Here is a 21,092-nt window from a genome sequence, read left to right as displayed (position 1 = left end):
AGCTACGTTCCATATATAGGAACTATGTAGGGATGATCGAGACAATACCAGCTAAGACCAAAGGTGAACTTGGTATTTTACCTTTCGAAAGGCTGCCATAAGAGGAGTTATCTTCCTGTTATCAGCAGCATCCACATCAGCTCCAGCTTGAACTAGCAGTTGGACAACATCTAGGTGCCCTCCGTTCGCTGCCAGCCAAAGCGGAGTATTCCCCTTCTTGTTACGCACATCAATGTGAGCTCCTCTACAAAAACAAACACCTTCAATCAAAACTCTGAACCAGCTTTTTCATTTCATGTATCAACTGGACAGGCAACACAAGGGCAATAGGGTAAAATTCAATACTCATTTTCACATTAAACATAAGCAGCCATAGAGTGCTTCAGTTCACAATATTATATTTTTGTTTCTTCTGATGCTGCCAAAAGCTTCAACTCAGCCTAAAAACATATTTTAATACCCTAATTCCTGCTGTTTGTCAGCTGTCTCTGAAGCTTCTCTAATTACTTCATTAACTCCATCCATCAGTATGCTTCATTAGTTTACTCGCAACCACTTAAGACATTTGAAGTGCAAGCCAACAACCAGCGCTACTACTTGGAAAATGACATATCCAAAAGCTACCCAGGAAACGCGATTACATTGAACATGCATCGTGATCAATGTCAAAAAAACCCCAAGAAATCATTACACATATATTTTGTGCACATCATCTGTTGTTTAAGGACTTAAGACTACCGTCTGAAATAGCTCCATGTCATCATTATGACTACCACATAAAATTGTTTATTTCTAACATTCAGTGGGACAGGAAAAACTGATTTAGTCTGTTTGGGCAAAAGCAAGCACTCTAACACCGAAGAGAACTTTGTTTGATCACTTTTGATAAATAAAAACACGTATTAATGACCAACTGACACAGAACCTTTCCCTATTCCTATCCTGTAGCGTATACTGGGAAATACTCCTGTATATTGGGAAAGATCAGTCTAAGTAAGGCCATATTTAAGATGCTTTCCTTCAAGCAGCACACTTGCAAATACAGTACCTGCTAATGAGAAGCTCACAGAATTTGTAGTGCCCTTTGTCTGCTGCAATGGTTAAAGCCGTGTCTCTCGAGGAAGGGACCGGAGGAGCGTTGACATCTGCACCTTTGTCCAGCAGAACTCTGCCCACTTCTGCATAGCCACCAGAAGCTGCTTCCATCAACGGTGTGAGACCAGTCTAAGGCAAGCAAGCGGGGAAAACGAGCAATGAGTTGGGGGTGAGAGGTGTGTTTCACTCGAGCAAGGATTTATTTCAGCTTCTAGAAACATATTTCTAGTCCTGGCGTGCAGATTCCAATTGTCACCTGGTCAGTTCCTAACAGCTTAGCAACATTTTTAAGGCTAGCTCATCTTCAGTCAGCTCTTAGAGCTCGATTCAAAGGGGATTCAAAGCCCGCTGCTCTCAATTTCTCTGAAGATTAATTAAGGTTTCAGAAGACACACTTGTCTTCTGATCAACAGCGTAACTCACAAAATACTAGCCCTTAAGTGCAGTCATTATTTTTCTTTACAATGTATGGTTCAGTTCGGCTAACCGAACTGGGGAAGTCAACTTGCACAAAAGGCAAGAAAATCATCAGACGACCACAGAAAAGCGATGACTAACAGTGTCTCTTCTGGGAGACTTGCTGAGCTCTTTGCTCCTTACCTTAGCTCTGTGCTCTACGTTAGCTTTTCTGTCAAGCAGCAGGCTGACCACCTCGGTCCTCCCCTGGAAACACGCCAGAGTCAGCGCCGTGTTCCTGTTGGTCTCTATCTGGGCATTTATATCGGAGCCCATGTCCAGTAACAGCTTGACGGCAGCAGTGTGCCCATTCATGGCTGCCAGCATTAAGGGAGAAATGCCCAATTTGCTACCAGTTCTGAAAGAGAAAAAGGAAAAAAAAACCCACTCTGTAAACCACAATCACACCTCCGAAATAACTTTAACAAGGCCAGTGAAGGCAGAGTACTTATCTAAGACCAAAAAATCAGCCACGCAGCAACTATTAAGGAAACTACAAAAGGTTCTCCACAGCAGCAGTGCTTAGGCAAATATTCCTACCCAGAGGTACTATGCTTGTTACCTCTTAATTGCTGTAAATTTGAAGACATCTCCTACAAGGAGCTCAACTTTTCCTTCGACATTTCATTTGGCTTGTGCGGGGCACAGCTGAGCTATTTTCTACCTCCCAATGGATGCAAAAGCATTACATGCATGCACACGCACAGAGAAAAAGCTTTCCTTCAACTACACAGGGAAAACAAAGGGATAAACACACACATGCTTTCTTCGTGTAACCCAGCACTAATTTCAATCAGCAGGCCAATCAGACAAAAAGAAAGATTTATATCTTTGACAAAGAAGACTGATCCTATGCTACGGGAAAGAAATGAACAAAATACAGAGAGGGAGATGGAAATTAAAAGAGCATTGGAAACGTGCAGTCAAAACCTTTGGTGTCTTACTTAAGGGGAGAAGAAGCCTACTACAAATTAAACAATACATTGCTTGTGATCACGTAAGAGAAGTAAGGTTTTGCTCACATAGTTGTCAAGAAGTCCTTCTCGAAAGGGTAAAAAGTAAGAATACTACAGAAACCATTAGAGAAGGGGTGAAAAGGGAACTTGCCTGGAATTTATTTCTGCCCCAGCATTTAGCAGAATCTTGATAATGTTCACGTAGCCACCAGAAGCGGCGAGGCTTAAAGGTGTGTAATCAGAAACATTCCTGTGCTCTTTGTTTGCCCCTCGAGCTAGCAGCAACTCCACCACCTGCAGTGTTTTAAGAAATAACATCTGGTTTTCTCCTGAACTTGCAAATCTGTCCCGAGCAAATATTTTTGAAGCCTAAATATACCGTTGACACCTTCCAACACTCAGAAAGAGATTTTACTCCGTTGCTTCCCTATAATCCTCGCCCCGTCAACAGATGAGGCTGCAGCCTCATGTTTCAGAGCCACTGTAAAGTTTCCTTTAAAAAAAAAAAAATCAATCAAGAGTGCTCATTAGTATGCTTAAACCATTCATACCTAATTGGATAATATAGCGAGAAAAACTGTAGATTCCATTTGAATACAGTATACAAAGTACTCTTGCTTTTTGCCCTCACCCATTTTAGCGCCTAGTTCACTATCAAGTTAAAAAACTCATCCTCAAACCAAAGCTGTGGAGCAAACAAGAAAGCAGTTGCATGTTTTATCTTATGTTCTCTACTCACACCCCTACAGCAAACGGAGTGGAGATCATACGCAGACCTCTCATGCAAGAGCCATCAAAAAAATTAACATCTCCATCCCTTGTTCTTCTATGTACATTAACAAAAAACAAGTACTGCTGTCATTATTCCTTCCTTACAGATTCATTCACAACCCATACAATTCATAGCTCCCCACATTCCAGATGAAGCTTACATTCCGTAATGCAGAAGACTTGACAAGAAACTGAACTATCTAGCAACGTAAAATGAACACTGATGCAAAAACCTGCTGTGTTATCTCCAGTGCAATGCTTCATTTGCTCCGCTTTCAGCTTCTAAGCATAAAACTTCTTTAGATTAGACCTGCACAACTGAAGTGAAGGGCTTTTCAATCAGATGTTTTCCTGTGAAATCCCAGGACATAGTGCCAAATAGAGAAACTGGGGCGGGAGGGCATCCCGGCATCACCTCCTCTGCCCAGAGTCGGGTGCTTCCCCATCTTCTCTCCCAAATACATGATGCGTTCCTCCAAGAACTACCGCTTGAGAAACACAGCTCAATCACGTCTCTGCCAAGGCAAGCATAAATTCATCTTTGCTGCCTGAGGCTGCTGTCCAGAACAGCTGCTATGAGAGACAGTGAAAAGCAGGCTTTTCCCTTCACCAGAGCACAGGTCAGTGTCTGTCCCCGCAGCCAAATCCCAACCTCCGAGAGCTTCTCCAGGGCATTGAAAACAGGCCAGGAGAGCTTCAAGTTTTCAGGAAGATTTTGTCTAGGGAAGGCATCACCATTTAAACACCACGGGAGCACTGTTAAGACAGCCTGCAGAAGTAGGAGAGGCATCTCCCTAATTTCCAGATGGCCACAGCGGAAGGTAATCCCGCACCAGGTCACACAGCTTCTACTGGGGCTTTCGCAATCCACGTAGTAGAAGCTTTAACAGAATTTAGATTTGTAACAACTATTAGAAAAAACAAACAAATCAAGACGCAGATTATATAATGAAGTTACAAAATATAGTATTTCCCATAACATTAAAAAAAACCAACTTCCCCTACATTCACTTTTGATCAATCATCTGAAAAACGTTTTTGTGTATTTTTAATCAGAGATGCTGAAGTTTCTGCTGTGCTCCAATATCCCACAGCTTAGACAGAATCCATTAGAAAACCCTCTCGGCTCATATGTGGAACTGATTTGTGTTTAACTCTGGCTTCTGAACAAGAACACTCCTTGCATTCACTTTCATATCTATATCTAATTATGCTGGTAAAAGCCCCATAATGAGCCCCTAATGATTACAGGCATGAGGTTATCCATGCAGCACTGGTCCACCTTTTAAAAAGAGAAGCAGCAATCTACAGGAGACACGCTGCAATATGTAGCTTAAAAAACGTGAAGCGCTCTGCATCCTTTTTAAAACACAGCATCCTGAAACAGAATGGTGAATTAAGGTACTGTAGCTTTCCTGGAACATTCGTTAGTGTAATCTACACACTGCTTTTGAAGAGTTCAGTTTTGCTTTACCTCTTGTCTCCCTCCTGAACAAGCCAAAGACAAGGGAGTGTCCTTGGTTCTCTCAGACTGGGCTTCAATATCAGCTCCATTATCCAGTAAGATTTCAACAACACCCACGTGGCCAGCTGTAGCAGCCAAAATAAGCGGAGTAAACCCTGAAATGAAAAAGGATGTCTGAAGAGCCCACATTTATAGCTTAAGTTTAAGTGACATCAGTTAAACCACCAGAACAGCAAGCCTAAAAGCTTCCCATAAAGACTAGGCTTATTGTGTATTTCTTTAGCATCACACACTGGAAAAGCAGGGTCTGTGTTGCCAGGGAGCTACCGACCTTTCTTGTCCCGGTGTTCAATATTAGCTCCTCTCTCTAGCAGAGTTTGTACTAGTTCTTCGTGGCCACCAGCACAAGCAAGTGTCAACGCGGTGTCGTGATTACTCTCAGTCTAAAGGAAACAGACATCATATACACAACAAGATAAATATTTCCTTTTTCAAGCACAACCCTGTTATATCACCTATTAGCCCAAGTACAACTACACCTGTGAAAAATTAAAAACTTCTACAAGCTTAAGGCATGTCTGCTGATTACCTCACAGTTCTCCTTCATGTTTAAGTTCATCACAGGATTCTACTTCTCAACTCAGCTCTGCCAGGAGATTTGAGAACAACCCCTGACAAGAACTGAGATCCTTCAAGAACTGGGATTTCACCTGTGCTTTGCTAACTAGATCAACTTCTTTACCACTGCCTGACTAATATAATGAAGATAAGAATTCTATCTTTAACTCTTAACCCTCCGGTTAAACCAAAGAGGGAAAGATTCTGCAATCTCACCACTACTGTTGCTGAAGCCTCCAAACAGCAGAAATCAGCTACAGTCAGCCCACAAACACAGTAATGGAAAAGAAAAAACAACCAAAAACATAGAGAAGTCTTAGAGCTTACGCTCTGCTGGGAAGTTTTTCCCCCCTTTGGAGCACCCATACACTGTCTCCCCACGTGAGCATTTCCAGCAGCAGCCAGCTCTCGGTAACAGCGCAGAGCCCGTATCACCCTTGATTCTGCCCACCGAACACCTGCAACGCAGCAACCTGCATTTCATCCCTCAGTGCTGCCAGGGCCCACGTAAACCACCACCACCCTATTGGAAAGAGCAACTGAGAGTCTCACAGGACTGTTAGATACAGCACAGGGACTGACTAAAGCAACATCTCTCTCCTTAAACAATAACAGACACCAAAACAACAGAAACACCCAAACCCCACAAACCCACACTTCCTAGCTACTGTGAGAATTCAGTTTCAGTTTACTCTGTTACAAGACAGGGTAGCTGGCAACTTATCATAGCCGTGATCTGCCCTGGTGTCTACCCGCTAACGTCAAGGCCCATCAGGTTATGGCGAGCGCTCCTGGACACAGTCACGGCAGAGACCAAGCCCAGTGTCACGAGAAGCTGAAGTAGCCAAGATTGGTTTTCCAGAGGTTTCTCACCCCTTCTCCACAATCTCATGCCTTTCCTTTTCTCCACACTGCCCACACCTTATCCAGGTTACGTATAGTCCAGAGCTATGTGTATACATATGCTACTTAGCATATGCACCCTGGTCTTTTGACAGCCAGCTACCTGCAACTCAACATAAAGTAGCCCTTTTTAAAATTACTTTCAATACAGAAATGCCTTTTTGTTAGTGGAAATGAGAGCTTGCGTTATTTCCTCTTGTTGAAAAAGTTACAGAAATCATTAGTTTCCGCACTTTAATACTTCTGTCAAGCTGGGTGATCACTGGCCAATGAATTCAAGCACAACCAGAAAAAACAGTGTGCAACATTTTAAGGCTTATTTTTGTCTTAGGATATCAGCCCAGAAAAATATTTCATGTCTGTCCGAAGACAACTTCACTGTTTCTCATAATCTCTCCGACAACAAAGGAATAAGAAATGCAAGTGTTTAGTCATTCACAGGCCTTCTCTTTTGTTCAGCGAGAGCACAGAGCAAAGCGGGTTGCAACTCTCTGGGGAGCTGCAGAGGCTTTCTAAAAGCAGCAAATCAAGTCTCTAGACCCCAATTCATGACACAACAGAGCTGTTTACGGGCGTTGAATTATTCAGGATGAAGCAGCAAAATAGCTTCAGGCATCCGCGGCGCAGCGACAAGCACGGGCTCACCTGGGCATCGATATCTATAGCAGGGTAGATGGGGAGCATGGCTGAAGGAGAAATGATAGGGCTCGGAGTTGGCGTCTGAGGCTGGGAGACAGAAGTTGCAATGCTGTGGGTAGGAGTGTTTGACATTGCAGATGCTCTTCCGCTCACTGCTGTTGAACAGAATGATCACACTTAGTAACAGCAAAACACTTCGCTTCCTAAGTTTAATGTGACAATTAATGGATGGTGGGACAGAACGCCCACCAACAGACAGAACTCCCGAAAAACTTCATTTTCCACAAATACGTATTTTCCACACATTTGACCCAACCTTTGAACCTTTAACTCTTTGAATTATTAACTGTGAAAAAGGTTAAGCGTATTCAAGCAAAGAAATAGGTAAGCATCAGATTGGCATGTTTTCCGGAAGCCCACCACACAAAAGTTGTTTTGTTTTGTTTTTTAACCCAAGATGTCTCCCATAACAAGTCAGCCATGATTTGGCCCAGGAGTTCCATACCTTTAGAAGGACTGCAGAACAAGTCCAATCGATGGGTAGCTATGTAATTTTTCTTACAACAGTTTAAAGAAGACTCTTGTACACAAGTCTGTCCAACCTTGACCCCCCGCCCCCCGGCCCCTACAAACACAACAGAAAAGCAACAGTGCTGGTGTCAGGATGCTCACATGGCGGAATTGCTTGAAACCAGAGAAGTGGAAGCTTCTTAACAGCCATTTTGCAGAAACCTTGGTCACGGTTGTTAGGATAAGCGGAAGGTAATACCATTTTACAGTTCATGACAATGGATTGACACAACACAAAATAGCACCGACTGCCACACTGCCTCGAAATTCATTTCATACATATCACGTTTAGAAGTACAGAGCAAACTTGAATCCTAAACTGCCTTCGGGGGAAATCTCCCATTTTCCTACTTTTTGGGGATTTTTTTCGCCTTAAAATAACTTAGTTGTTGTCTCCCTGCCTTTTCTCCAGGTCTTTCCCAGGTGTGCTGAGCAAAGGAGAAAGGGAAGAACCATTCACTTCTCCTGGCAAGGGGACAAGAGCACCTTTAACTGCAAAAGGAAAGAAAAGTAGTTTCCACATATTGTCAGTGTTCACCTAATACACACCACACCACCGAGTAGCCTTATCAAAAGAATGTCCCTTTATCCCCAACTTTTAAATGCCTATTCGTTTGTCAAACGGTTTAATAATCAGCCGTGTCCCTAACTGCCAGCCATTGATAATTAGCTCCCATACTTAATCGGAAGTGATAAGTTTTTCAACAGATGCCACAAAAATTGTATCCCAACATGCTAATGGGCGTACTCCCCCCCGCTGCAAGAGTGCTATGTTTTTCCTCCATTGCTAATTTAATTTCTAGACTTCCTACACCAAATCCCAAAGAAGCTAATAAGTATCACCGAGAGAAACAAAGAACTCCCAACTTACGACACAAAAAGTCTGATTAACCTTATATTTAAGAGTAAATCAAGATCCAAACTCCCTTGATCTTTACATCAGAGTGCCTTTCCAAAACCCTTCTCGTCTTGCGAGACAAACCACGCTAGGTACGGATTAAAGGAAACATACAGAAGCTAAGTCAAAGCATTCTGACCCAAAGTCAAAACCCTCTGGCCTAAGGGAGTTCTGTTCCGAGGAGAACTAACCAAAGTTCATAACCAAATATCATTCCGTGCAGCATCTAATTTAAACTCATCTCATTCCTTATTCTGATTGTAAATTACAGATATAACCTAAAACCACAACTTCAAATGGGTTTCATATAGAAGGATATGAAGTTGTCTGTTTCCACTCCCGCTCTTCTCTTTACATACATGCTCATAACATGCAATTTTGAAAAACTAGCACATTTACCTTCTTTCTATAAGTTCAAAAAGGAAGTTAAAGCAGCATAAAACAGTAATGGAATTATAAAGGATGATGATTCTTGACTCTCACATCGAGTCCAAAATAACCCAGTAAGGATGGTAAAATGGACTGGAAGCTAACCAAATACGCTTAACTCGGATGATGTAAAAGCACGATCATCAAATAATCCAACATGTGAAAAGTTAACCCTGCGGCAGTAGCACATGGATTTTAAACCGTTGCTAACAATTACTGCTGTAGTCCCAAGAAGGGGGCTTGGGAGTATCTCTAGATTACAGAAAGCACTATTAAATTTGTTAGACTTAAAAAAAAAAAAAAAAAAAAACATCCCACACAAACCAAGACAGTTAGGGAGGTCTCAATTCAGTTAGATTCTATTTTTTATACCAACGGTGTTGCACTGAGGGGGGAAAAAAAAGAAAAAAAGAGACATGTTTAAAAGCCAACACCCCTCTTCCCACAAGGAAGAAAACGTTTATTGTACAACCCATAGATGAATGGTTTTATGCACGCAGGTGGAGAGGAATAGGCATGTTAACTTACAGTTCTCACACTAAATATATTTCAGGAGTGCTTCAGCAATAATAAATGTACAAAATATAGTTCATATCCCTACAGCGCATTTCACTGAGACAAGATATTTATTTTTATGGATAATGACTTGGATTGTATTTATTTCCTGTGCAGAGTTCAAATTTAATGGACATGCCAAGGGCAATGAATAGAATCTTTATGGTGTCCAAACAAAATATATTAAAAGTTTTCAATAAGCCAGGAGGTTTTCACAACAGTCTCGAGCCCTGAAAAGAGTAACCCGCTACCTCAATCATCCAATCTAAATGGACTGATGGGCAAAGGTTTACCTTTCCCCTCTCCCCTCCATCTACTCTAACAGACAGTGGCAAAATTGAACTACAAGTCTGTACTTCAACACCAAAATGTCATTACTTCATGCCTGGGATAATGAAGTCTACTGGAACAGACTAATTAGAATGAAGCTATTAGAATATTTTAGTATATACCTGCCTTGGTTGGGGACCAGGTAGCAGTCTTAATCACATTAGGAAACAAGGTCAAGCTTCTTTGTGGGAATCTGTCACTCCAAGCTCCGTTTGAACACTCCAGCCAAAGGCTTTTGTGGTTGCTTGGATGTTAGACAACCTGGTTTGTGCTTACTGCTATTACAACCGTAGCTGCTCTTCGTATTGATTTCTTTCTGGACATCTCCACTTTCTCTTAGCTTAAATAAATAAATGACATCCTCACAGCTGCTAATTTCTCCCCCAAGCCCAACCATGTCACCATCCAGAGAAGCATTTGGCCTTACAAATGCAGCCCCGCTACCAGGGGAGGAAAGAAAACAGCCAAGATGACAAATTAAAAAGCCTGAAAAATAGCACAAGATACTTAACATTTAAGCCAATGGGATTTTTTCTTTCCTGATCTACATCCTAAATCAAAAGGCATGTCTGGAAAAAAGGCTGACATTTTGAAAAGGAACACGGGGTTGTTTGCACTGTTCAAGTTTGCCGCTTCCCCTAATACTTCGTATTTCCACTAAGTGCAAGACCTTAAGTGAAACAAAGCACCCTTATAATCCCATTTCATCTTTATGTCGACCATTAAGTTTCCTTCTAGTGTTGTCAGGGTGTGGGCACAGCATTGCTCTTACACATTTATTTCTGACCTGCTGTAACGTCAACAGTAGACGTGTTAAAAAACAAATCTGTTTCACTTTACATTGCAATAAGTCAAGATGAGGGACTGGAAAAAAGACTTATAAGAAATACATTAGATACCTCCACTTTTTTCCAACTAATTTCAAGCCAACTCAATAAGCTTGTTCCAGTTCTTGTCTTCTTGTTCTTGTGTTGTCCTCTGCCCCCCATTTCTCTGTACCCTCTTAAGCTATTAAAAGCTGTGTTCCTGCCACACACGCTTAAAATCAACAGAGAACACTTCAGATGCGTAACATGCCGTGAATTACCAGAGTCAAAGTTATGTTCTGAATTGCAATACAAACACAGGGCATGGCTTCTGTGCACTAACAGCCCTGAATATTCCAAGGACAAAGCTCTCAATGCATTTACCACCCATTTGCAAGAACAATTGCAACCAACTGTAGTTAGAGCAGTGCAGAAAAGCTTCATCCTCACTTCTCTGCGGCTCCTGCGCAGGTCCCAAGTGGGACAGAACCTCCTGGATTTTCTGCGATATGGGCGCCCTACAAACTATACAGTTATTTTTTCAGTATTGAGTTTCTGTGAAGAACTTAGTCAATGCCTGTTCTTTCTTATGTATTAATTTAGACAGTTACAGTTCAAACTGGCTCATCCCACAAGGCAGCTTCCAGGAACTCGGCTTACCAAGTGCTTCAAGATTCCTGAAGCTCTTTGTGAGGCTCTGTTACTGGACATAAAAGTTTGCTACTGAAAACAGGGATATAATTTTTTCTTTATGTCCTTAACACACCATTTCACATACGCAATGTTAAATTGTTAATGTTGTTTTCATTCTAGAGTTACGTAACTAACCCTAAAAATGCATCTATTCCCTGGCCTCGCAGCAAGCACAGAGCCTGTCCCACGCCTGAAGCTGAAGAGCCGAGCTTCTGCTTGTCAGCAGCTCCAGCGGGACCACACAGGAGACCCAAGTTATAACAGAAAGATTATTTACTACTTTTCCAACTTACTCTACTTTTTTCTTAAAAAAAAAAAAAACAAAACACAAACAAAACCCCAAACCCCTTAATTTTGTACATTTTTCTCCCTGTGTTCCCAGGCAAATGGTGTAAGGCTCTGATAACACCAATTAGCTTCTCTATCAGCAAGGGATCCTGCTCTGAGGTCCCAGAGCTGACCCAGCAGCACCACTTGACATCCACAGCAATCCCCATGTCTTGTCCTCGCCTCTGACACACCTGCACTCGCACACCTGGCCTTGTCTTAAACAACTACTTAAAGTGGGAAAATTAAACTCATTGTTTGCCACTAATTAAGCACCGAGGTAAACCTTAGATAAAGTTTGCACAGTCAAGGTGAAGCTTTGGTTTTGTCACCAGTGCTGCAAGCCACAGCTCTGTTATGGAACTAAACTCATCTCGGGAAGAGATTTAAATCCATGGGAATACTCTAGAGGGTTCCTATTAAAGCAATACACAAAGCTACTGATAAAAGATTTAGCTGCTGCTTAAGTGTTTTGTGTTACCTTATGCCCATTTCACCTCCACGCTAAATTCTGCTATGTGGATTCAAGCTGGCACTTAGGTTTTATGCTCAGCTCTGTGTCTGCTCCCGCTTAGAAAAAACCCTAAACCCAGCCACTGCACAGAAAAGCAAAGATGGAATTGCATCCGTACAGCTTTTAACTGATTTGCTACAAACGCCTCCTAGAGCCCAACTCAGATCTCATTCCCAGCCACACGTGTGCATGCATTACTGACACCTGGGACCATGTCGCACAAAAACAGTCACTCAAATGCACTTGGAAATCCCTGACCTTTCCAAAAAGGCACACCGAGCACTTGGGAACACGGCAGATGCCCTGAAATTACAGATTCTCAAGATGTTATATGCAGTTAAACACATAACAAGTGTCATAACTCAAATTTTGGGTTATCTTTAAATGCAAGTGAAGCGCGCTGCACCGATTCCTCCTACGTAGCCAAGAACTGTGATTATTCCGTCTCTTCCATTGAGCAGCTGGTATTGGGATGGATCCCAGCAGCTCCACTTGAGACAAATCTTCACTACCGATGCACGTAGTTTTATCTATTTTTCATGCATCAAATTTGTTTTTTATCCACTGTCAGCTTCCAATCTCTATGTCCAGGCTATGGCTCTCTCACACCAGATACCCAGAAAAGAATCTCTGTAGCTCCTATAAGCTTCCGTGACCTTTAACAAGGCTTCACCTGAACATCAGGTTACTTATTAGGTACTTAATTTTGGAAGTATTTTAAACAATCACCACCTGTTATTTTTAGCCATTACCATACCTTCTATTCATTCTGTACCATTATTGTACTCCAGTATCTCTTGCAGTATATGCGGGACCTTCTCCGAGACCTGTCCTTTCTCCGGCACACGCACCTCATCCTGACACCTTATACCAAGTGGACTCGTCAAAACAGACAGCACTTTGAACAACGAAAGTACATCAGCTCCATGAAGAGCACCTCAGCAAATTCTCATCAAGTGACATGATTTTTTTTAATACTATTTCCTAACGGTTAATCTGTATTCAGCTAAGTAGTCAAAATGAGTGTTTCAGCGACTACTTACACAGAGAGAGTATTAAGTGCAACTGAAGCAGGTGTAAAGGAAAGCAATACTAACAACCCTCATTTGCTATGGTATTTAAAACTTGTTTCATTCTTCTATTTTACTACCTAAAGCCTTGAAGCACTTACGTCACAGGGTAAGGAATTCTCTAAAACAATTAAAAAGAATTTAGTAAGGCTAAATTTGTTTTTCACTGGAAAAGCGTGCACTTTCATGAGTGGACATTTTTGAAAGTCACAGGGTTACCATCTTTTTTTCCAAAGAGAAGTAAAAGCTTCCAATAGGCGGACTATTCAAGGCCAGCTAGAGCAGTTCTCATTCAGAAGACAAGCCTACGAGGTTCCTCACGCACTATGGGCTTGTCGTGGTGCTGTAGTGGCTCTAAGCCTATTGTGAGTCCTCCAAGCCAGGTTTCAGTCAGTTAGTACGAAGTACTGACCGGTAACATGAAGATGTTGTTCCTGAGCCACAAACAGGCCAAAACAGAACTGTTAGACCCTAGCGCATCTCCCCCCGAACTATCAAGGAGTCAAAAAAGCCACTTCCGCCATACCAACCTGACAAACAAGCACCGGTTAGCTCAACAAAAGGAAAGGCAACCCTGCAAATTGAAAAGTTAATCTAGTTTCCTGACCTCCTCAAGACAGGGAGCAGTAGGCTAGTGGGACTTGCTGTTGAGCTAGCGGGAATACACAAGCACACACACACACACAAAGAAGTGGACATCCCCTCAACTGGTCAAGCAAATATTATACCTGCTCATAACAATATAAACCCACCTGCCATGATGTCATCCAGCGTGTCATTGAGCGTCTGAGCAGGGCTGGCTACCATTAACCCTTGCTGTGTTTCTGTCAGTATTCCTTGCCCCAGCCCTGCTAGTTGTGCTTGGCCCAATACTGGCTGTCCAACTATAACACCTTGCAGTTCTGTAAGATTTGCGATGGACCCCGGAGGTAAGGAACCTGCTGCCAGAGGCAAAGCTTGTGGCATCGCCAGAGGCTGAATTGGTGCAAAACCCGTCTGCGCAGCAGCTTGCTGAGGATCATCTTTAAGCAAGATGGGGTCCACTTGCTGTAATCGCGCATAGTCTCCCTCTGAGAGTTGTTCTCCTACCCCAACGGGAGTCAGTAGTCCCAGATGCTGGCAAGACTGTTGCTGCTGCTGCTGCTGGAGCTGGATTCTTTGCGCTTTTACCTCTAGATATTGCTTTTTGAGCTGCTGCTGAGTTTTCAGCTGTAACTCACGCTCGACTTTCTGCAGTTCCTCCAGAATCTTTTGCTTCTTCTGAATTTGTTCCTCTCTCGTTTTGTTCAGCTCCTCAATCTTCTCTTTGGTGAGCTGGTCAGCGTGTGCCAATTCCAGGGACTGCAGCTGAGCGTTCTTCTCTATGGCTTCTTTTATCCTCTGCTCCAGCTCTGTCAACTTGCCCTGAGCCTCTTCTACAATGCTCTCTGGAGACTGATTGGTGATGTAACCCTGTACATCCTGGTTGTTTGCTGGCAAATGACTGCTGGACTTTTGTTTAGAAGCAGCTGTGTGAAAAAGAAACCCCCTCAGAACCAATGGAAGTGCATACGAATGGCATCCTCATTATAGAGCTACTGTTGGGATGCTAAATGGCCGGTTATGCACCAAGACACAGCACCCACAGAAGGTCAGCGTGTACTGTGAAGGCCCTCCAAGAAAACCGTATCTTTCGCTATCAATTTTAACACAGCAGTCGGGTTGCAATTTAACAGTACGGATTACTGCGCATACATTCCAAATAACCCTGCACTATGTTGACATATTTACTCCAACAATCGTTATACTTTTGCCAAATGAAGCGATTGTCTCAAGAGCCGCTGTTCTCAAGTGGTGCTACACGAGAAATGGAAACAAAAAGAAAGGATATGCTGCCTCTTTACGTGATGTTTTGCGTCTGTTATCATGTTAAGACATAAACGTATGGTTACAGCCCTGAAGCACAGCAAAAGTGACGTAAAAACATCTCGAGGGACAGGTGACTTGTTCTAGGCCACCGGTTTTGTGAATAACTTAGTACGTTTTAGGAAGCACTACACTTTCTAGGACTACTGAATCCTTTCGCTACAGGTATCCAGCTTTGCCCAGCTGACAAACAGCGCTAGAACCCCGGATAGCCATTTATATTTAACGTGATCTAACAGGGTACGTTTAGCCACTACGTTTTATCCATAGCAGACATGATTTTGCCTGTGTCAAAACTCAGCTCTCTGCCCAGGCAAGGCAAATATTTCAGCCTTCCTGTAAGGACGAGCGATGGACTAATCCAATTCATCTTTTATGAAGAAGTCCACAGTAACACAGCTGACATGGTCTGCCATACCAGTTGGAGAAGGAACAATCGGTTAATTTTGAAGGGCGAAAGGCAAATCAAAACTCAGGGTCTGAGGCAGTGGAGGTGCCCAGTTTCTTCCAGTCATCCTCGCTGTATTTCCAGAACAATACAAGTGTACACACAGTATTAATTTTATGACATGCACGCCTGTATTTGCACTACTGCTGATCCTTGACAAAAATTGTTTGGGAAGAGAATTCTTAAGTACAGAAAGCCTTAAGCGTCAAAATGGCGATATAAAAATAGATGCAAATTTAGCCCTAGGAGGACCTGAGCCACATCAGACTAAGTGTTTTATAGCACAAGAAATTCCGCCTTCAATCAAATTAGTCAAACCTCCTCCAGGACTACTATCCTAAGTAAATGCAAGTTATCCAATCAACTACAGTATGGAGATTACAGTTGTTTTTACAACTTCCATTATCAAATTCATATAGGCTTCTGGGTGACGTTTTGCATTAGTCCACTACGTCAGACTAACATATATTTTAACATATTTACTTAGGCAGATTTCTTGACGCTTTATGATTACAGGGTTAGATGACTGATACCTCATATTTAGCAGATAAGCAATCCTTAAAAAAAAATAATATATTAAATTGCCGTTTCGTTGACTGAATCCATAAACACTCTTCATAGGAACTACTCTGCTAGAAGTGCAACCCTCTATCTTCTACTTGGGAAGGATATTTAGAAAACAAGCTTCGGAACTAAGACTGACCTTTATTTCTGATGGGAAGGGTTGTGGCGACATTAGCAGGGGGTTTGTCAGGCTCCTGGGGTGGGACGACCATGGGCAGCGCCTGCACTGGTACACGAGGAGCCTAAAACGTTGGATACTAACAGATTACTTTTCTCATACTCTAATCTAGTTATTATTCAATAGAAGGTAAACAAAACCTGTTAGAAAAGCAGACTTTCATGGTAACTAATAACATTTAATACTTTTGTTTAAACACTGAGTTCAATCGTCAACAATTTGAGATCATCTGACTTGTACGCACTTTGCATTTTTAACCTAAGAAATTACTTGCCAAGCAAGACTCATCTCAGCACGGTACAGTGCTATACTGTGGTAAAGCCAATACAAGCCAAAAAGGGCCACAAACATAACTCAGAGTAAGAGCCTCATTAAAACAGACCTTTTCACTTGCTGGGGTTTTTTTCCTGCTCATTTTTTTCAAAAATATTTATAGACCAGTAAGAAGAACGATGAAAGCACTACACAGTGATGCTCAAAGAGAATTCACCATTTTCAAAACAGCTCAAAGTAACTTTCAGTGTGTTCACCGAAATGGTACGATGCTTCTTTAAACTCTGAGTAAGTTGCAACAAGAAATGCAAAAAAGCCCCACAAATCCACAGATACCCGGCCCTTAATTCTTACCCTATTTAAATCATGGGATGGTGGGGTCAGCTGAGTAGCATCAGGTGGAGGAGCAGAAAGCAAGTTGTTTGGGTAATCTAGAAGGTAACAAACCACGCTGGTATGACCACCTTTTGCTGCCTCTATTAACATCGTTGATCCATCCTAAGGAAGGAAAGATCACAGTATTAGAACACAGCATCATCAAAACAGGCCAACACTGAAGCGTTTTGGGAGACATGACACAGTACATATTAAGACTGGGTTAATAAATATTCATTCAGTCTGCAGTAAGCCCACATCTAAACTTATGTTCTCTGAAGTATTTCCACAATAACTAGTACTTGTTAAAATTTTCTTTCCTCTTCCACAATTCTGAACTTAGAACTCAAGTGCAACTTTTACGTTCACGGTAGGTAATCAGTAGACCTGCACTCTTCCTAACTCTAACTTCTATAAATATGCTCATGAGCATAATAACTCTCCATGGACATACCAGCTCTTAGGTCTCCTATTTAAATCACGACATGTTGGGCCAGTTGCAGAGAACACGAGAGGACCAAATTCGTTCAGATATCCTTAGTTTTAAGATGAAAGACTAGCTCAGAGGAAAATACGGTACTTGAGCGACAAACCTTCAGCCTGTGCGTAGGATCAGCACCATGAGCTAGCAGTAACTCCACAACTGCCAGATGACCTCCGGCACAGGCCAGCGACAGCACTGTGTGATCGTTGTTAGCTGTGGTCCTATTCACGTTTGCTCCTTCAAAAACAGAGGGGGAAAGATTATTGAAAAAGACTTCAACCCATTCTCCTCTACCAAAAGAGACAGGAAATTAACTTCTTTTCTTAAATATGAAAACATAGCTCTCCAAGGCTGCAGTCTTACAACTGATAAATAAATTGAACAGTCAATTATTACTGTCACCACGAGACCATTGAACACATCACAGCTACTAAACTCAAGGTCTTGCCAGCTGCCTAATGCTTTAAAGGGAGTTAAACTCTGGGCATATATGGCCCCAAGAAGATTAGCAACCCTGCCTGGAGTAGCACTCCAAACTCTCTGTTCAAACAGTGATGTTGCCAAGTCTGGAACACCACATAGTAGGTCAACCTATTGCTTTTTCACTTTGCCAACAACTGTGCCAGAGATATGCCTCTTTAAAAAAAGAAAAATAGAAAACCAAAAAACAAAGGCTAAGATCCAGCGCACAGGTCCATGCATCTTGGCATCAGCAAGACTAATTGCAGCTCTGCTTCTTTCCTCTACAAACTACACAGGGGAAATTAAACCACCCCGGAAGCTTTAGGCCAGTTCTGTGCCACAGGAGGAAGGTACAAGAAAAATCCCTCAGTATCAGCTCAAGCGAGAGAAAACAGCGCTTCCAAGCTCTGTATCAACTCCATGCGTTCAACAGCGATGTAAGGCTGGAGCTGACAGTTCTGACAACACACAGCAAGTTGTAGTCAAAACTCTGAAACAAACATGCACTTGAAATTAAACTTCTGCAAAGAGAGTGTTCAAAAACACCAGGAGCACGGAGACACCCAGAATCCACTACTACTGTCGCTGCTTTTACTAGGAATTACAGACTGCAATATAGAACTGTTTTTAGAAGCAGCTGCGGTTCCCACTAATCCCACCAGAAACCAGAGGTGATCGTTGCCTGCTTAGTTTGAGAATCGCTACTAAAGTTAAAACATGTGAAACAGATCCAAGGAAGTTACACTAGTACTGACATGTTCTTAACTTGCAGCATTTCCAACAGCAGGAAACCAAAACCTTTCCCCACTCTTACCTTTGCTAATCAAGAACTGAACAGTGCAAACATGACCAGCCCTTGCAGCTTTCATGAGAGGAGTTCTTCCACCTTCCGATTCGTGCTCCTAGAGCAGATAAGGAAAGGCTTAAAATTCAACATTAACATGTGTGAAAGGAGGCAATTCAGCCTTTTGGTTTTTGGAAAGGAAAGACACCCGACGTGGGAGATCCCTTTTTAGTGTTTCACAAACTACAGACACAAACTGAAGTAACATCTGAACTGAGCGTACTTTGCAGACAGATGAAACTATCTAGCTACCTTTGCACAGGTCTGAGACTCCTGGACAAGAAGCACTCAAGCACCCGGTGGGGATTTTAGTTGAACAAAACATGTCATGCTTAACTGCAGTTTTTGATAACATATTGGTGTATAAGCCTACTGAAATGTAAAAATCGATTTACCTCCATCATCTTAATTCCATTCCAGTACACCAAATAGATCACATCAGAACAGAACTAGCAACTGTTCGCTCCTTAAGGAACAGAAGAAATTTGCAGATACCAGTATTAACCCATCATCAGCTCAACAACTCTAAGCTAAACACCATTCAGGATGCACATGACAAGAAAAAAGTCTCCGATTTTTCTGTACAAGCAACCTTGAACAGCTCGGAAATGCTTTAGACATCAACCGCCAAAGTACTGCAACTGACCTAAGCACTTTCAGGTAATTAAACAACCTAAAATCCATTAGGAAAGCATCACTAACTCCCACTTAGTTAAAAGAAAAAAGGTTAAAGGTAATTCAAATACAACTATAACAACTAACAGTAAACTCAGAAGTTTTCAGCAATGAACACAAGACCCCCCAAAAAAGTAAATGGACATTAATAAAAAAATTAATTAGGAAATAAAGTTAAGGTGATGACTTACCAGATCAGCACCTGCCTGAAGTAAGACATCTGCTACATCAGTATGGCCATTTTCACAGGCGTATGTCAGGGCTGTGTCCCCGGTTGCTGTTGTTGCATGCACGTTAGCCCCTGCAGCAGCAGTAACGAGGAAGTAAACGTTATGAAGTTCATCACAGAAAACATGCAAGTCTCTTCACAATCTTTACCAGGTGATTCTTAACTTCCCCCTTCCAGTCCAACATCTATGAAACTGACAACTTAGTCATACTTTAGAGGAATAAAAAAAAATAAACTAGAAGTTCAGTTCCAAGCGAGTTTACATCAATTTAACCTTCAGAAGCTAAATTAGCATCCAACTAGCAGATTACTTCAGGTTCCACAAAGCTTTGCTGCCAACTTCAAGCAGCTGCTAATGAAATTGGAATGAATACGGAAAAAGGTATTTTTCTCTTAAAGTTATTTTAAGACTCTACAGAACTGTTAACAAAGTTACTCCATACCTGCAGCTAATAAATATTTAACCAGCTCCAAATGACCCTCTTGAGCAGCCTCCATCAAAGGTGTGGAACAACCAAGTTCTATGTCAGCTCCTGCTTTAATAAGAAAATCAGTAACCTCCAAAAAACCTCCACAGCAAGCCAGAGTCAATGCTGTTTCTTGCGTCTCCTCTGTTTGAGCATTGATGTTTGCTCCTTCAAAAAACAAAACACCAAAACCACAGATACATCAGAAAACACCAGTTACTGAAACCAGTATCGACAGACAAAGCCATTTCCTAAGGCACAAGGCATCTTCTGATTACATCTCATCTCTAGAGCTGCAGAAATTTCCTTCTAAAAATCACAGTGTATCCAACTAAAAGATTTCAACTTTATTTAACTGTTTGGAAAACCCTCTGAGGGCCTCAAAGCACTTCAGCAATAACACCATCTCAGGATAGGCCAAGGCCATCGTGCAGAGTGCAAGTTACCACATTAACTGTTCACTATTCGATGTCTAAAAACCACAAACCTGGTGACAAACAAATGAGAATAACTACTTACTAAGTAAAAGAGTAAAGCAAAGGATATTTTGTTTAAAAAAAAAAAACAACCCAAAAATCACTAACTTACCAAAAAGTGGGAGGGGCGAGTTCAAAAGATGTTGAAGAACAAGATCAAATTACTCAGCTTCTCCTCCCCACCTCCCCACCGTATGCAGAGGCCTACGGAATTACAGTCCACAGAAGGCACTGCAATAGTTACCTTGCCCCAGTAACAGTGCCACCATCTCTTCATGGCCTTCTCTAGCTGCTTCCATTAGTGGTGTGTATCCTTCATCGTTTACCTCTTCCAAGTTAGCTCCACGTTCAATTAACAAAGCTGCCAGTTCCACGTGCCCACCACAGGCTGCCAGAGTCAAGGGAGACTCAAAAGAGTCAGCGGGCATGTTCACCTGAGCTCCGCTGTCAAGAAGTAACCTTGCCACTTCCACATGGCCATCCTAGGAATTCAAAAAACCAAGATCAAAAGAAACGTCAAAACAGAAAAATCCCTCCTCTTCTCCAAAGCTTCAAGCACTCACCAAGTCAGATTCCGTCAGAAGACACAGAAAGAAACAAGTGAGCGAAGAAGTCAA

General features: G+C 42.1%; 1 protein-coding gene across 7 annotated transcripts in view; it reads right to left on the bottom strand.

Moving 5' to 3' along the window:
* ANKRD17 (ankyrin repeat domain 17) overlaps positions 1 to 21,092 on the bottom strand; it is an 88,282-nt gene that overhangs the window by 14,307 nt on the left and 52,883 nt on the right. For 4 of the 7 annotated variants that reach the window (XM_054202931.1, XM_054202929.1, XM_054202933.1 and 1 more), the window contains exons 8-22: positions 20,720 to 20,957; positions 19,976 to 20,167; positions 19,495 to 19,604; positions 18,599 to 18,686; positions 17,432 to 17,559; positions 16,818 to 16,961; positions 16,152 to 16,254; positions 13,848 to 14,603; positions 6,910 to 7,058; positions 5,075 to 5,186; positions 4,753 to 4,898; positions 2,659 to 2,801; positions 1,696 to 1,909; positions 1,049 to 1,224; positions 82 to 244 (exon numbers count right to left, since the gene is read on the bottom strand). In XM_054202931.1, the coding sequence (XP_054058906.1) occupies positions 82 to 244; positions 1,049 to 1,224; positions 1,696 to 1,909; positions 2,659 to 2,801; positions 4,753 to 4,898; positions 5,075 to 5,186; positions 6,910 to 7,058; positions 13,848 to 14,603; positions 16,152 to 16,254; positions 16,818 to 16,961; positions 17,432 to 17,559; positions 18,599 to 18,686; positions 19,495 to 19,604; positions 19,976 to 20,167; positions 20,720 to 20,957 (2,862 nt within the window). The remainder of the gene's footprint in view (positions 1 to 81; positions 245 to 1,048; positions 1,225 to 1,695; positions 1,910 to 2,658; positions 2,802 to 4,752; positions 4,899 to 5,074; positions 5,187 to 6,909; positions 7,059 to 13,847; positions 14,604 to 16,151; positions 16,255 to 16,817; positions 16,962 to 17,431; positions 17,560 to 18,598; positions 18,687 to 19,494; positions 19,605 to 19,975; positions 20,168 to 20,719; positions 20,958 to 21,092) is intronic. The other 3 variants (XM_054202930.1, XM_054202934.1, XM_054202935.1) reach the window with 3 other exon arrangements.

This window comes from Rissa tridactyla, chromosome 5 (assembly GCF_028500815.1).
Source record: "Rissa tridactyla isolate bRisTri1 chromosome 5, bRisTri1.patW.cur.20221130, whole genome shotgun sequence".
Classification (NCBI taxonomy): domain Eukaryota; kingdom Metazoa; phylum Chordata; class Aves; order Charadriiformes; family Laridae; genus Rissa; species Rissa tridactyla.
The sequence above is the reverse complement of the archived record's forward strand: the minus strand, read 5'-3'. Positions and strand labels throughout refer to the sequence as shown.